The 15,563-nt window shown below is 37.6% G+C and overlaps 1 protein-coding gene across 2 annotated transcripts in view; it reads right to left on the bottom strand.

Annotated features, from left to right (window-relative positions):
- Positions 1–15,563, bottom strand: part of NAF1 (nuclear assembly factor 1 ribonucleoprotein) — a 61,382-nt gene that overhangs the window by 33,527 nt on the left and 12,292 nt on the right. For both annotated transcript variants that reach the window (XM_081565001.1, XM_081564908.1), the window contains one exon: positions 4,817–4,910. In XM_081565001.1, the coding sequence (XP_081421127.1) occupies positions 4,817–4,910 (94 nt within the window). The remainder of the gene's footprint in view (positions 1–4,816; positions 4,911–15,563) is intronic.

Below are 15,563 nucleotides of genomic sequence, written 5' to 3'. Positions count from 1 at the left end.
TTCTGTATCGATGGGACTAAAAACACCAAAGCCTTATTCTGGTCTCTTAAAGAATATAAAATCTTTTATACTAAATTACTTTCTACTCAACAACATAAATTATACGCTCTTATTCGAGTTATCCACCTACATCCTTACCCCATTAATATAATCTCTGGTTCCTTATATTCAATTTTTATATTAAAAAATATAAAAACCTCCACCATAAACTCCAATCAACCTGTTATTAAATAACTTTTTTTTGAACTACAATCTATTATTTGAAAACATGCTTCTTCCATCTATATTACTCATATTCAAACACATTCCTACCTTTCTGGCCCTATGACTTATAATAATGAACAAGCTGATAAACTCATTTCTTTTGCTACTCCTGAAGAACAACATGCTTTATTATGTAATAATGCTGGCTCTTTACACCAAATATGGAAGATTCCATACCACCAAACTAAAGAAATCATTAATAAATGCTCTACTTGTAAACCCTTACACCTTTGGTCCTTTACACAAAATACCAATCCTCAAGGATTACAACCTAATAAATATAACAAATAACTATTATAACAAATAGATATAACTCATTGCACTGAACTCTCTCCATCTTCTTTCTTACATGTCTACATCAACACAAACTCTTCTTTTATTTGGGCCACACCTCTTCGAGGTGAAACTACACAACACATTATAATTCATCTATTACCTTGTTTTGCTATAATGGGAACTCCTAATTCTATAAAAACAATGGCCCTACCTATATTTCTAAGCATTTCTAACAATGTTTACAATCATTTTCTCCTACACATACTACAGATATTCCTTTTAATCCACAAACACAAGATATAATCAACCAAACACATCACACACGAAAACTACAAATAAAAAAATTTAAAAGGGGGGAATACATAGGAACACTTCTATCTTCCTTATCCAGAGCAGACTTGCCTAAATTCCAATGCAATATATTCTTTAATCCTATAACTATTGTTAATACAGCTTAATTTGTTTTATGTTTTTTAAACTCACTGCAAAGAGATATTTTGACAAAAACAGAAAAACTACTTCAAGAAACTGAAAGACACTTCTCCTCCTCTGCCCATTTGGTATCAAGATGGGCTCACTAAACAATGGAAATCTAGAAAATTAATATTACAGGAAAAAAGGTATGCTTATATTTCTCCAGATGGGTCCTACGGAGTCAGTTGGCTCCCTCTTTGGAAGATCTACCTCCGGGAAACCACCGGCATTCAAGATAGAGAGGAAAAGGCAAAATCCCCAGAAAGAGGAAATTCCAATACAAGCCATGGCGGCTTTAGAGATTTCCAAAAAATGCTGCACTCGAAGTCATCTACTTCATGATCTCCCTACTTGGGGATAGATAAAAACCCTTACTAATCAAGCTGAAAATCTGGTTTCTCAACAGGGAATGCCTTGGAATCCAGAAAATATTTTTGTTGCTATGCTTGCTTTGCTTGCTTCTGCTTCCCCTGCTCAAGCTGAATTAATGAATCACACTTATTGGGCTTATACACCTAACCCCACTTTTATTGCAGGTTATAATATGGACAGACATAAGACCAATCATATCCACTAATGACTCAATACATATGCCTCCTCCTTGGAGTCTGGAGGGGCCCTCACACCCTAAGAAAAAGGAAAACTAATTAATATTTCTCTAGGTTATGAAATTCTTCCTTTATACATAGGCCCAGCAGAATTATGCATAAACGTTAGCCAACAAACCTGGGCTTTCGTCCTGCCTCCAAAAAAGAACTTTCTGACATGACTTGGATTATTTACTGCCCTTTATTTTTATAAGAAACATGTCAACACTACTGAAACTCTAGGGAAAGGACAAAAAACATTATGCAAAGGGTTTACTTATAAGAAATTTAAATATATTCCTGTTCATTGTGACAGATGTCAAGCCAAATCAGGAAAGTTAATATTGGTGGCCAATTACACCATTGTCGATTGGGGACCCCATGGTATGTGGTTATCTGACTGTTCATATGATATTAATGGCACTAAATGAGATTATGCTACTCAAGTAACATGAAAGATCACCAATATTACAATGAAACAAGACCATGACAAAGGCCTTCTTCCCTGGCACGATGGTGGAATGACACCCCCTCACCCTCGAATCGTCCTCAACAAACTGATTGGTCCTGAACAACGGGACATTTGAAAGCTTGCCGCGAGCACCAAAGAACTTGTAACTTGGACTGGATACTTCACAGGGACTAGTCATGGTTCTAGTCATTATTCCTTTCATTATAATCATTCATATTTTATACAAGCTTGTGTTCCCCTTCCTTTTGTTGTAACTATAAAAAACTTGCAATTTAATAAGACTTTACATTCTGTAACTTATATAAACTGCAAACTATATACCTGTCTTAACTCCTCCATGTCTATAAAAAATGAATCCCTTCTGATTCTTTGATCTCGATGTAACCTATGGTTGCCAATAGATCTCCAACGACCCTGGGAAGAAGGTCCCATGACCGGACTTGCTTCCCAGTTACTTACTAAATTACTTCGATGATCTAAACGATTCATTGGATGGCTAATTTTTAGCATTTTGGGATTAATAGCCATTTATACTGCTGCTGCTGTTGCCAGCGTTGCCTTACAAACCTCAATTCAAACACACAATTTTATCCAAAATTGGACTAAAGATGCTCATACTATGTGGACCACTCAGGCTCAGATAAATGAAGAAATTCAAGATGAAATACAGGAAATGAAAATAGCCCTCCAATGGGTCGGAGATCAATTAACAGATTTACAAAAACAGACTTTGCTAAAATGTGATTGGAATTTTACTCAGTTTTATATTACCCCCGTTCGGTTCAACTATACTGCTTACAATTGGAAACAAATCAAATTTCATTTACAAGACTTACATGATAATGCTTCCTTAAATGTACAATTATTACAAAAAGAAATCTTTGAAGCCTTCTCTAAAAATCTACCTTCTTCCTATAATCTAGAAACTTTAGCTGAACAACTAGCTGATCAACTAGCCGAGCTGGACCCTCGAAGATGGTTGCAAAGTATTATGCATAGTATTAGATCTGAAATTGTAACACTAATAATAGTTCTAATGCTTATATATGTACTATACCAATGCCTTTCAACTAAGATTTATCAAACTAAACAAACTCATTTGGTCAGAGCCTTTTTCACTAAAGTACCTACAGTCACCCCCAATTATAAAAAATAATAAAAAAGGGGGAATTGTCAGGGGACGTTTAACTTTAAGGAATCCAGTATGTTGCACTTTTCTTCCTCTGTGTGTCATTTCTCAAGGATTCTCTGTTCCTTATCAGTTCCCATTCTGGAACGAGTAGAGCTGAACGCAGTTCTCAGGACTGAGATCATGAGAAAGGGTATCTACTTGGAACTCCCTTCCGTGAGGACTGAGATCCTGGGAGGGGATATCTACTTGGATTCCCTTTAGTTACTCCTTTCTGTGATTTCTTTCAGCATCAGTGACCTTATATGTATTAGACTATCCATTCTGTTGCAATTAATGGCACTTCATCCTGTGTAATCATTTCACCAAAGATATATAAGCCTGCATTTCTGCTAATAAAACACCCTTGCTCCACTAGAGACCTAGGTCCCCTGCGTCCTTCTTTCTCTCTTTTTGTCGACTCCGGTCCACCTGGTCCCGGTCTGATAAGAAGACCACACCCCAGTACAAAATGTTTTTGGTGTTAAAAATAAATAAATAAAAATAAAAAAGACCAAAAGATAAATTTTCATTTCTACCACTGATTGGTTATATAACAGATCAGAGGAGTAAGTGACTCAAATTTTTCTAAATCCTATGACTTTGTCAACTTGGAGTCCTATTTTTTGGCGTCACTTACTAGAGTTAATAGTAGCAATATTAATTTCAAAGTCTCTCCTATACTGATATCATATCTTGGGGCTAAAAGAAATCTGTAAAATTTATTTCCCATATACTCCAATGGGTTCATATTTCATGACATTAATGTCAGTGTTAAACCATAGAACGTTCTAATTTACTTGTTTGTAAGATAAAATCAAAGGCAGTAGGCAGAGTAACAGCTCTCTACCCACAAAAAAAGATATCCACACACCCAAATCCCTGAACCTGTGAATGTTATTTTGTATTAAAAAAACAGACTTTGCTGATGTGAATAAGGCTAAGCACCCTGAAGTGCAAAATTACCCTGGTTAACAGTGGGTAGATCCAATCTAAGGAGTCCTTAGAAGCAGAGAATCTTTCCAGTCTGTGGTGATCCAACAGACGGAGATGTGATGATGAAGAAGGTCAGAGAGAAGCTACATTATGGACTTTGAAAATGAAGGGAGGGGGTCATGAGCAAAGGAATGTGAGAGACCTCCAGATGCTAGAAAAGGTCAAGAAATGCATTCTCCCTCAGAGCCTCTAGAGAGCAACTTGGCCCTGAAGGACCCCTTGATTTTAGCCAGTGGGACCTATCACACTTCTGGCCCACAGTACTGTAAAGTAATAAATGTGTGGCTTTAAACCACTAAATCTGTAGTAATTTAACAGCAATAGAAAACACATGTATCATTCAAAGAAATTTTGGAGAAATTTCTATGTCAGTAAAAGCACACTTTAAATTTTTATAAAGACACTGTATTTATGTACTACTTGTGTAAGTAAAAACTGAATTTATCTGTTCAAACCTAACAGCTATAAACTGAAGTATTATTACATATTTTGGAGAAAATTCCCTACCCATAAGTCTTTGATTATTAGTATATGCTTAGATATAAATTGTAATTTTTACTAATAAAAATATATACATACCTAATTGTTCAATAATACTTGAAACCATCCCAAGAGGCTTTAATTCAATATCTTCAGGCAGAACAATAGTGAGTTCTTCAACAGAAGGTAGTTCCTGTAATATAAAAAAGCAGTAATCTTCCTCCAGCTTCAAGGAATTAACATTTTTTTTTTTTTTTAAAAGGACGGTTTCCATGTAGTGTGCTACATCTGTTTCTGAGATGTGACATTAAGTATTTATCATCTCTTGGATGTCGTCCTTTCTAGTGTCTGAGCATTTCTCCCCTCTTTAACATCTCCCCACCTAACTGATTCAAGAGATCTAGTATCTACACCTTAACTCATAACACAGACCTAAATACCACTCTAGATTTTTCCAATCATACTTGAACAAGAGACCATCCTAAAAGAGACAATATAAAATAACTCCCAGAGACACTCCATTTGAAGAGAATTAATTCTATTGGCTCTGATTTCTCCACAGGAGAGTTCTCTGATCTGTCTTAATGTGGTTAGTTAATTTGACTATGATTAAACAATTTAACAGAGGAACAGCTAACTTTCCTGAGGCTGTGTGAAAAGAAGATGAATTTCTGGTCTCTTCAAGACAAAATACATAATTCCTGGAAACAATGTAGTAAGTTTCAGCTCAAGAAGCCATGAAGCTGTTGCCTGATATCTTCCTCCCTGTCTAGGTTAAAACCAAATTTCTTCACATTCTGACCCAGGTGCTAACTGTTTTGTCAGTTGCTACAGAAACTAGATATTGAAGTGGAGAGGAAGTTGAAGACAAATCTAAGAAAGCAGACCTTAGGTTTTAAATTAAATAAACAGAGCTTTCGGTTCACCTTTGTCAAATGATCACAACTGACTCTCCCAAGAAAGTTTTTCCCTAAGAGGGGCTTAAGGAAAGTACAAAGATCCTATTAATGGTATATTAGGGTTAGTCTGGGAGAGAAAAGATGACTTTTGGAGAACTGTTAGAAAAGACAGGAAAACCTAAATTACACAGAGCATTTGAGATGAGTGTATCTCAGGTACTCATTTTCCTCTACAGGATCTCCAGTCGAGATTTTTAACAAAAATCACCCAACCAGAACTAAGCTTAACTTTCTTCTGGGGATGCTGCTTTGTGATCAAAGACTAGTTACGAAGAGCACACTGAGGATCTCAACCAACTCAGCACAGAAGACTTACCTCTGCATGGTTATTCTGGCCTGTATTGAAGGAAATGACTATATTTTACACATCAGAATCTTCCTGAATACTTCTAGGGAAAGGACAACTACTTGTCATTTTATCATACTAAATATGGAAGCCTTTTCTAGGTAAGACCATGGTTTGAAAGTGCTCAAATGGGGTGTGTATCAGAATAGAGAAGGGAGTTCAGTTGTTAGAACAAACTGGTAAATGTGACAGAAACAATCTTGTTTAAGAAGTTCCAAGCTAAACAGAAACCTCACACCCCGTTAAATCTGCAACTAGAGAACTGTATAATACTGCGGGCTGACACCGGTCTCACATGGGCTCTGGGAATGGCAACTCTTACGAGTGGTGATTGGCATTTTCTAATGCAGCAGCTCTGGCTGCAGCAGACGTGGGAGGTTCAGTGTGTGGCATTAAGTTCTCCTGAAGGAGGTTGCCATTAGCCCCAACACAGAGCCTCCAAGCAGACAATCCACAAACTAGAGATAAATTATACTAAGGAGTTCTCACACTGTTCCGAAGAGTTCTTGCCCTGTTGCAAAAAGTTCTAGGTCCCACAACAGATTACCCAACCTGGGGATCTGGCAAAAGGACAGAGAACCCACAGGGAATTTGACTTTGAAGGCCAGTGGGATTTGGTTATAGAACTACCACAGGACACGGGAAACAAGACTCTTGAAAAGCTCAAACAAAACCTTGTGCACACCAGGACCCAGGAGAAAGGTACAGTGACCCCAAAAGAGACTGAACCAGACCTGCCTGAGAGTGCCCAGGAGTCTGGCAGATGCGGGGTTGATAGCGGCCTGCCACAGGGTAAAGGGCATGGAATACAACAGTCCTGGGAGCCCAGGCATGCTGACACAGGTCCTTTTGAAGGAGGTCACCATTACTGCCACAACCCCTACCATATAGGGAGGGAACTCAGCCTCATCCATCTGCAGAAAATTGGATTAAAGATTTACGAAGCATGGCCCCTCCCATCAGAGCAAGACCCAGTTTGCCACACAGCAAGTCCCTCCCATCAGGAACTTCCACAAGCCTCTTATCCTCATCCATCAGAGAGCAGACAGAATGAAAATCACAATCACAGAAAACTAACCAAACTGATCATATGGATCACAGCCTTGTCTAACACAATGATAATTATGAGCCATGCCACATAGAGCCACCAGACGGGTAATGGTGGAGAGTTCTGACAAAACATGGTCCACTGGAGAAGGCAAGGGCAAACCACTTCAGCATCCTTGCCTTGAGAAACCCATGAGCAGTACGAAAAGACAAAAAGATATGACACTGAAAGATGAACTTCCCAGGTCGGTTGGTGCCCAATATGCCACTAGAGAAGTGCAAAGAAAGAGCTCCAGAGGGAACGAAAGGTTGACCAAAGTGGAAAGGATGCCCACCTGTGGATGTGTCAGGTGATGGAAGTAAAGTCAAATGCTGTAAAGAACAATATGCGTAAGAACCTGGAATGACAGGTCCATGAATCAAGGTAAATTGGAAGTGGTCAAACAGAACATCAAAAGTGAACATCGACATTTTAGGAATCAGTGAATTAAAATGGATGGAAATGGGCAAATTTAATTCAGATGACCATTATATCTACTACTGTGGCCAAGAATCCCTTAGAAGAAATGGAGTAGTTCTCATAGTCAAAAGAGAGTCCAAAATGCAGTACTTGGGTGCAATCTCAAAAATGACAGAATGATTTCTATTTGTTTTCAAGGCAAACGATTCAACATCACAGTAATCCAAGCTTATGTGCCAATCACTGAAGACAAAGAAGTTGATGCTGAACGGTTTTTTGATGACCTACAAGACCTTCTAAAACAGACACCAAAAAAAGATGTCCTTTTCATCATAGGTGACTGGAATGCAAAAGTAGGAAGTCAAGAGATACCTGGAGTAACAGGCAAGTTTGGCCTTGGGGAGTATAAAATGAAGCAGGACAACGGCTAAGAGTTTTGCCACGAGAACACACTGGTCATAGCAAACACTCTCTTCCACCAACACAAGAGAAGACTCTACACATGGACATCACCAGATGGTCAATACCAAAATCAGACTGATTATATTCTTTGCAGCCAAAGATGGAGAAGCTCTATATAGTCAGCAAAAACAAGACCAGGAGGTGACTGTGGCTCAGATCATGAACTCCATATTGCAATATTCAGACTCAAATCGACGAAAGGAAAACCACTAAGCCATTCAGGTATGACATAATCAAATCTCTTACGATTACACAGTGGAAGTAACAAATACATTCAAGGGATTAGATCTGATAAGAGTGCCTGAGGACTATGGATGCAGGTTCGTAACAATGTACAGGAGGTGGTGATCAAAGCCTGAGGACTATGGATGCAGGTTCGTAACAATGTACAGGAGGTGGTGATCAAAGCCATCTCCAAGAAGAAGAAATGAAAAAAGGCAAAATGCTTGTCTTAGGAGGCCTTCCAAATAGCTGAGAAAAGAAGAGAAGCAAAAGGCAGAGGAGTAAACGAAAGATATACCCATCTGAATGCAGAGTTCCAAAGACTAGCAAGCAGAGATAAGAAAGCATTCCTAACTCATCAATGTGAAGACACAGAGGAAAACAACAGAATGGGAAAGACTAGAGATCTCTTCAAGAAAATTGGAGATACCAAGGAAACATTTCATGCAAAGATGAGCAAATAAAGAACAAAAAACAGTATGGACCTAACGGAAGCAGAAGATATTAAGAGGGGGCAAGAATACACAGGACTCTACAAAAAAGATCTTCATGACCCATATAACCACAAAGGTGTGATCACTCACCTAGAACTAGACATCATGAAATGCAAAGTCAAGTGAGCCTTAGGAAGCACCACTATGAACAAAGCCAGTAGAGGTGATGCAATTTCAGTTGACCTATTTCAAATAGATGATGATGCTGTTAAAGTGCTGCACTCACTATGCCAGAGAATTTGGAAAACTCAGTAGTGGCCACAGGACTGGAAAACGTAAGTTTTCATTCCAATCCCAAAGAATCCTCAAACTACTCCACAGTTTCACTCATTTCACATGCTAGCAAAGTAATGCTCAAAATTCTCCAAGCTAGGCAACAACAGTACATGCACTGAGAACTTCCAGATGTTCAAGCTGGATTTAGAAAAGGCAGAGGAACCAGAAATCAACTGCTAAAATCCACTGAATCACAGAAAAAGCAAGAGAGTTCCAGAAAAACATCTACTTCTGCTTCACTGACTATGCTAAAGCCTTTGACTGTGTGGATCACAACAAACTGTGGAAAACTCTTCAAGAGATGGGAATACAAGACACCTTAACTGCCTCCTGAGAATTGCATGCAGGTCAAGAAGCAACAGTTAGAACCAGACATGGAACAACAGACTGATTCCAAATTGGGAAAGAAGTACATCAAGGCTACATACTGTCACCCTGCTTATTTAACTTATATTCAGAGTACATCATGCGAAATGCCAGGCTGGATGATGCACAAGCTGGAATCAGGACTGATAAGAGAAATATCAATAACCTCAGATATGCAGATGACACCACCCTTACGGCAGAAAACGAAGAAAAACTACAGAGGCTCCTGATGAAAGTAAAAGAGGATTGCGAAAAGGCTGACTTAAAACTCAACATTCAAAAAACGAAGATCATGGCATCTGGTCCTATCAACTCATGGCAAATAGATGGTGAAACAATGTCAACAGTAAGAGACTTTATTTTCTTGGGCTCCTAAATCCCTGCAGATGGTGACTGCTTCCATGAAATTAAAAGACACTTGCTCCCTAGGAGAAAAACTATGACCAACCTAGACAGCGTATTAAAAAGCAGAGACACTACTCTGCCAACAAAGGTCAGTCTAGTCAAAGCTACGGTTTTTCCAGTAGTCATGTATGGATGTGAGAGTTGGACCATGAAGAAAGCTGAGCACTGAAGAACTGATGCTTTAGAATTGTGTTGGAAAAGACTCTTGAGAGTCTCTTGGACTGCAAGGAGATCAAACCAGTCAATCCTAATGGAAATCAATCCTGAATATTCATTGGAAGGGCTGATGCTGAAGATCCAATACTCTGGCCATCTGATTGGAAGAGCCGACTCATTAGGTAAGACCCTGATGCTGGGAAAGTTTGAAGGCAAGAAGAGGGGACGACAGAGGATAAGCTGGTTGGATGGCATCACCGACTCAATTGACATGAGTCTGAGCAAACTCTGGGAGATGGTGAAGGACAGGGAAGTCTGGCGTGCAGCAGTCCACGGGATGGGAAAGAGTCAGACACGATTCAGTGACCAAACAACAGCAATGCAGCCACACAACGATGAAAACTGCTCGCTGTTTCACCAAATTACAGGAAGGTACAGAGTAAATCTTTCATTACTTTTAGACTGTAATAAAGCCTGTTGGTTAAATAAAGCCAGGAGTTTGTAGGTAGAGGAAAGGAAGAAAAGCAGAAATGCTGTTAGATCTTTTATGGAAACCTCCGGACCAGGTAGGAGGGCAGATTGCATGCCAGTAACACTTAGGACACAAATCAATGTTATTCTCAAATAAATAAATAAATGCTATTTTTGACTACAAAAGGGAAGGCTCCTTGTTTTGTATTTTCTATAAGGAGGAATAAAGGCCCATGCAATATAATTATGTTTTGATCCAAACCGAAACTCTGGTACTGTTTTGATCGTTTTTAACTTTAAATATTAAAGTTACAGGTGTTCCTGCTTTTTTTATTTTAATAAAAACTTCACTAGTACAGAAGAATACAAAAATATTTAAAACATGAACAGCAAATAAATTTAAAAAATAAAGGCAGAAAAAAAAAGCAAAAATCTCCCCTACCCTATTCCTTCACCTTCTTCCAATTCCTCTCCATAGACAGCTGTTAACAGTCTTTCAAATATGTTTAGTAGGCAGATACAAACTTTACATTTAACTTTAATATGTCTACTTTAAATAAAATATCCATACTGTAATATAAGCTATCCTTTTCATGTTATATCTTGCACATCTTTCTATACCAAAAATAAGTATTTATTTTATTTAAACACTCTTATGGTGTTCCACTATATAGATGGACTGTAACTTAGTATACCAATCATCCTATATAATAATAATCTGCACAGCTTTAATTTTTATTATTACACAAAATGATACAATGAACATTCTTTAATATATACCTTTGTGTAACTCTCATGATAAATTCTTCTAAGTGGAACTGCTAGATCCAAAGGTATAAACATTTTTAATTTCAACAAATACTGCTAAATCTCTTCAAAAAGGCTGCATCAATGCACACTTCCATGAATGATGTATGAGAGATTTTCCTATTATCAGTGTCATCACTCAGAAGCAAACTTTAAATCTCTGCCCATCCAATTGGTCCAAAATAGTATCCTGCCTTAAATCTAAATTTCCTCATTAATCAAGACAACATGTTTCCTGGCTATCTGAATGTATTTATGAATTGTTGTATACTTTACACATAGTTCTTCTGAAAGGTTTATCTTTTTATCAGTTTGTAAGAAAATTTGGGGTTTTTAAGAACATTTGCCCGTTATCAACTATAAAGCAAATATCCACGCCCTTATTTCCCAAATATATCAATCTTTTTCCTTTTTTTCCATTTTAACCTTGTATCACATTTATGGAGACCTCTATAATAAGATAACTTTTGAAAAATTGTTCCTTTCCTCACTTTAGTTTCATTTTTAAAGTTATATGTATGATGAATGGAGAGAGTGACATGGAAACTTACATTACCATATGTAAAACAGCCAATGGGACTTTGCATTCTGTCTCAGGGAACTCAAACAGGGACTCTGTATCAACCTAGAGGGGTATGATGGGGAGGGAGATGGGAGGGAGGTTCAAGAGGGAAGGGACATAGTATAGCTATGGGTGATTCATGTTGATGCTTGAAAGAAAAACAACAAAATTCTGTAAAGCAATTATTTTTCAATTAAAAACCTAATAATAAATAAAGTAGTTATCAAAAAATAAAATAAAATTACATGAACACAATATCATGCTGAAATTCATGTCCAGTGCTTTTCTTGTGTAGTCACTCTATTACCATATCTTCAAAAAAATAAGTTCTCCTACTTTTCAATATTAGGACATTGTATTCTGCACTGTTCAAATAACCATGGTTGGTATGACTACAATATAAATGTCAAGCAAGTGTGATGATCGTGACCTTGTATCTCTATCAGGAATGTTTCAAATGTCAAGCATAAGAATGCATTTTGATTGGGATTTTTTTTTAATAAGGTTAAGAAAAGTATCCATATATTCCTATTTTTGTGTCTTTTTTTTTAAGTGAGAAATGATGACTGTTAAACTTTCCCAAATGCCTTTTCATCATCTTTTGATATTATCATCACATAAATCACTCTAAGTTGAGCATGTCAAACTATACAGGGTCTGACGGAGTCCTAACATCCTGCTCCAACGACGTCTGTGAGATAGCCAGCATGAGACAAGGGAAGGTAAGAAAAGCCAGACTGTTTGCAGTGAAGTGGGGACTCACACCTGTGGTTAAAATATAGGCTGGCAGGTTCCCTGAACTCCTGTTACTACCTCATTTCTAACCTATGTATTAATAAAACAGCAAGTTTTGCCTACTAATGGGGAGCATTTCTAATCTCATATAGAACCAAACTTAGAATACAGACATCATACTTCTAACTCCAGCTCGCTGATCCCAGTAGTCTGAAATGTGGGAATGTATACAGTTTTCTGTGATTCCTACAGAAGGCCAATGAAGGCATTCAATTGTTTCTTGATGGTAAAAAACCCTACCTATAAAAGTGATATGCATGAAGTCTGTATCACAGATGCTCAGCAAAACACAAAAGGTATGTAGAGTACATATAACTTAAGAGATAAATGGAATCGGCCTATTACAATTCCAGGTTAACAGCCTGTTTTGGAATTTGCTTTTGAAAGTCTAGTTAAGCCAACCAGTATATTTGCTTTGGAAATGGCAGACATTCTGGAAACTGAATCAAGGGAGAAAAGAGATATTTGTCCTTTTCAAACAAGCATGCTAGGAAACAAGGGATAAAGGATAAAGGGGGCAAAAATGTCCCAAACTCCCTCAACAGTTCATCCAAGGGATGTGCTTTCCATGAAGATTTTTGACAGGTTTGAAGGCATAATTTTAGAAGGGTCAAAGGGAAAGTTTCTTGGACTACAATGTCAGACCATCAATATAAGACCCTGTATTGATATGTAGATGTCTCAAGTTATCTTCCACTAATCTAAAGAACTGCACCACCACCAAGCCTACTCACTCTTTATCAAATTATCCTGTGGCTTTGCTTTCTTGTGAATATATTACTGTCTAACATACTATTCTTTTACCTGCTTAAAGTCTATGTCCCAAACTAGACAACAAATCCAACAAAAACTAGGACCAGGTCTGCCTTGCTTCTTGCTATGTTAGGAACAATGACTATCACAAACTAGGTGTTTAGTATATATTTATTAAATGAATTGATTTAGCTCATCAATCCAAGCTAAAAATAAGCAAATAAAAAATTTAAATTGGAGTTTTTCAGTCAAAGCAGAAATCAGATAATGAAACTACAATGCTTAAGATTCAAAAGAGAATCCTCAAGGAATGAAAAGGATCTCAACCCAGCCTTCTCAAAAAGAAAGTAAAAAAGGGTGGCTTCCAACTAAGCTTCACTGCACAGAACTGACACACAGGTACCTCAGGTTTGCAGTGGCAAGTATTACTGTAGCCAGGAGATTAACACCTGGCCCCCTAGTAATATAGCAGTTGCCCTGGTAAGATAATGAATAAATCTGCTCAGTCTCATAATCTCCTTCAAATAAAAACCAATACCTTTGTTTTCCACAAGTGGAGAAAGGATGTGTGCATGATAGAGAAAAGGAGAAACACACTCCAGTGACAAAAAACAAAAGAAAGGGACCAAAACACATGGTAAACGACACCAGTGCCTCGACAGTGCACAGAGTGTATAAAGAATCGGAAATAAGACGTTAACGACGACAGACTAAAAACTGAAGGAGAGATGAGAGGGAAATCTGGGCCCTTCATCATATAAACAAAACCAAGTGTAATGAAAACAAAAGGCAAGAAGGCTATTTACAGCTAGTTAGGAAGATTAAAGCATGAGCCTGGTTTATCTATGACCCTCATAGAAAGATTAATGAGTGAGTAGGAAAGACTCCTATTCTGCTTATCTAATACAAGACACTAATTAATTTGATTATTGAAATTTAATTAATTAAAATTAAATAAAATTTACAATGCAGTCTTCAGGAGCACTAGCCACATTCAAGTGCTCTGTTGCTGTGGTATGAAGACAGGGTTAATATAAGAGGACATGTCCATCACTGCAGGAAGACTGGCTGGACAGCACTGCTTTACACTCTCATACATCCAAAGAGCCCTCCATCACTAAATATACACCCAAGTATAAGAGGACCAATCTATTTTTAGCCATTAATACAATTTTAGGACCACACTGTAACAGTATGCACCATATTAGGTCTTGATGTTAACCTGAATACCTGGGTGTGTGAAGAAGGTGTGTGATAAATCTTTGTCATTATTGTTATTTGTTATTTTCCAAAATTAAAAAGAAACTAACACCTTATTCTGGATATATACTATCTGCAGCTAATTGTAAATATCTGTGCTTCCATGTGTGCTTAGTTGCTAAGTCGTGTCCGACTCTCTGTGACTCCATGGACTCTAACCCACCAGGTTCCACTATCCATGGGATTTTCCAGGCAAGAATGCTGGAGTGGGTGGCCATTTCCCACTCCAGGGGATTTTTCTGACCCAGGGACTGAACCCATGTCTCCTGCATTGGCAGGCAGATTCTCTACCACTGAGTCACCAAAAAAAGTCAGCATTCAGCAAAATGCTGAAAGTTGACATACGAATTAAATACAATCATCTACTTCTGGCACATCTACAGGTCCAAGTCAAAGGCTTTATTAAAAGGCAACAGAGGGTTTCTTACAATAATGTAGGAAAGCTTAAATTAGACAACAGAATCATCTTTCACCATTACAAATTATGCTCATTATTCAAAAACCAAATAATCGGGAAGTTCAAATGATCAAATTCCAGTGCTGTGAAAAAGGCCTCCGCAGGAATTGAAAAACAGAGCTGACTAGACTCCATCTGATGCCAGTTCTGAATCTGCTCTTCCTCACTCACTACATCAGGAAAGTCATTTTGGGGGTATCAGTTTTCTTATCTATAAGTAGTGAGAAACTAAGCAAAAAAAAGTTCTCAACAATTCATACAAGTGATTAATAGTACAATTTTTAAAAATGTTTAACAGCATGCAATCAAAAAGACAGAACATTAATATAGAAATTACATAACAGACTTGAACAAAGTTACTCTGATTCTGAAGAACAGACGTTATAATCTTCAGCTATGGCATTAAAGAAATGCAAGGTCCTAATCACATCTCGAGTAGCCATGAAAGATCAACAATTGTCTGTAATGAGAATATGATTATATTCTGATTCTTGGAAATCTGTATGGCCTACACGGATGCTCAGTTAAACAAAATATTCAAACGTGTA

This window comes from Giraffa tippelskirchi, chromosome 1 (assembly GCF_054371585.1).
Source record: "Giraffa tippelskirchi isolate mGirTip1 chromosome 1, T2T-mGirTip1v1.2.pri, whole genome shotgun sequence".
Classification (NCBI taxonomy): Eukaryota; Metazoa; Chordata; class Mammalia; order Artiodactyla; family Giraffidae; genus Giraffa; species Giraffa tippelskirchi.
The sequence above is the reverse complement of the archived record's forward strand: the minus strand, read 5'-3'. Positions and strand labels throughout refer to the sequence as shown.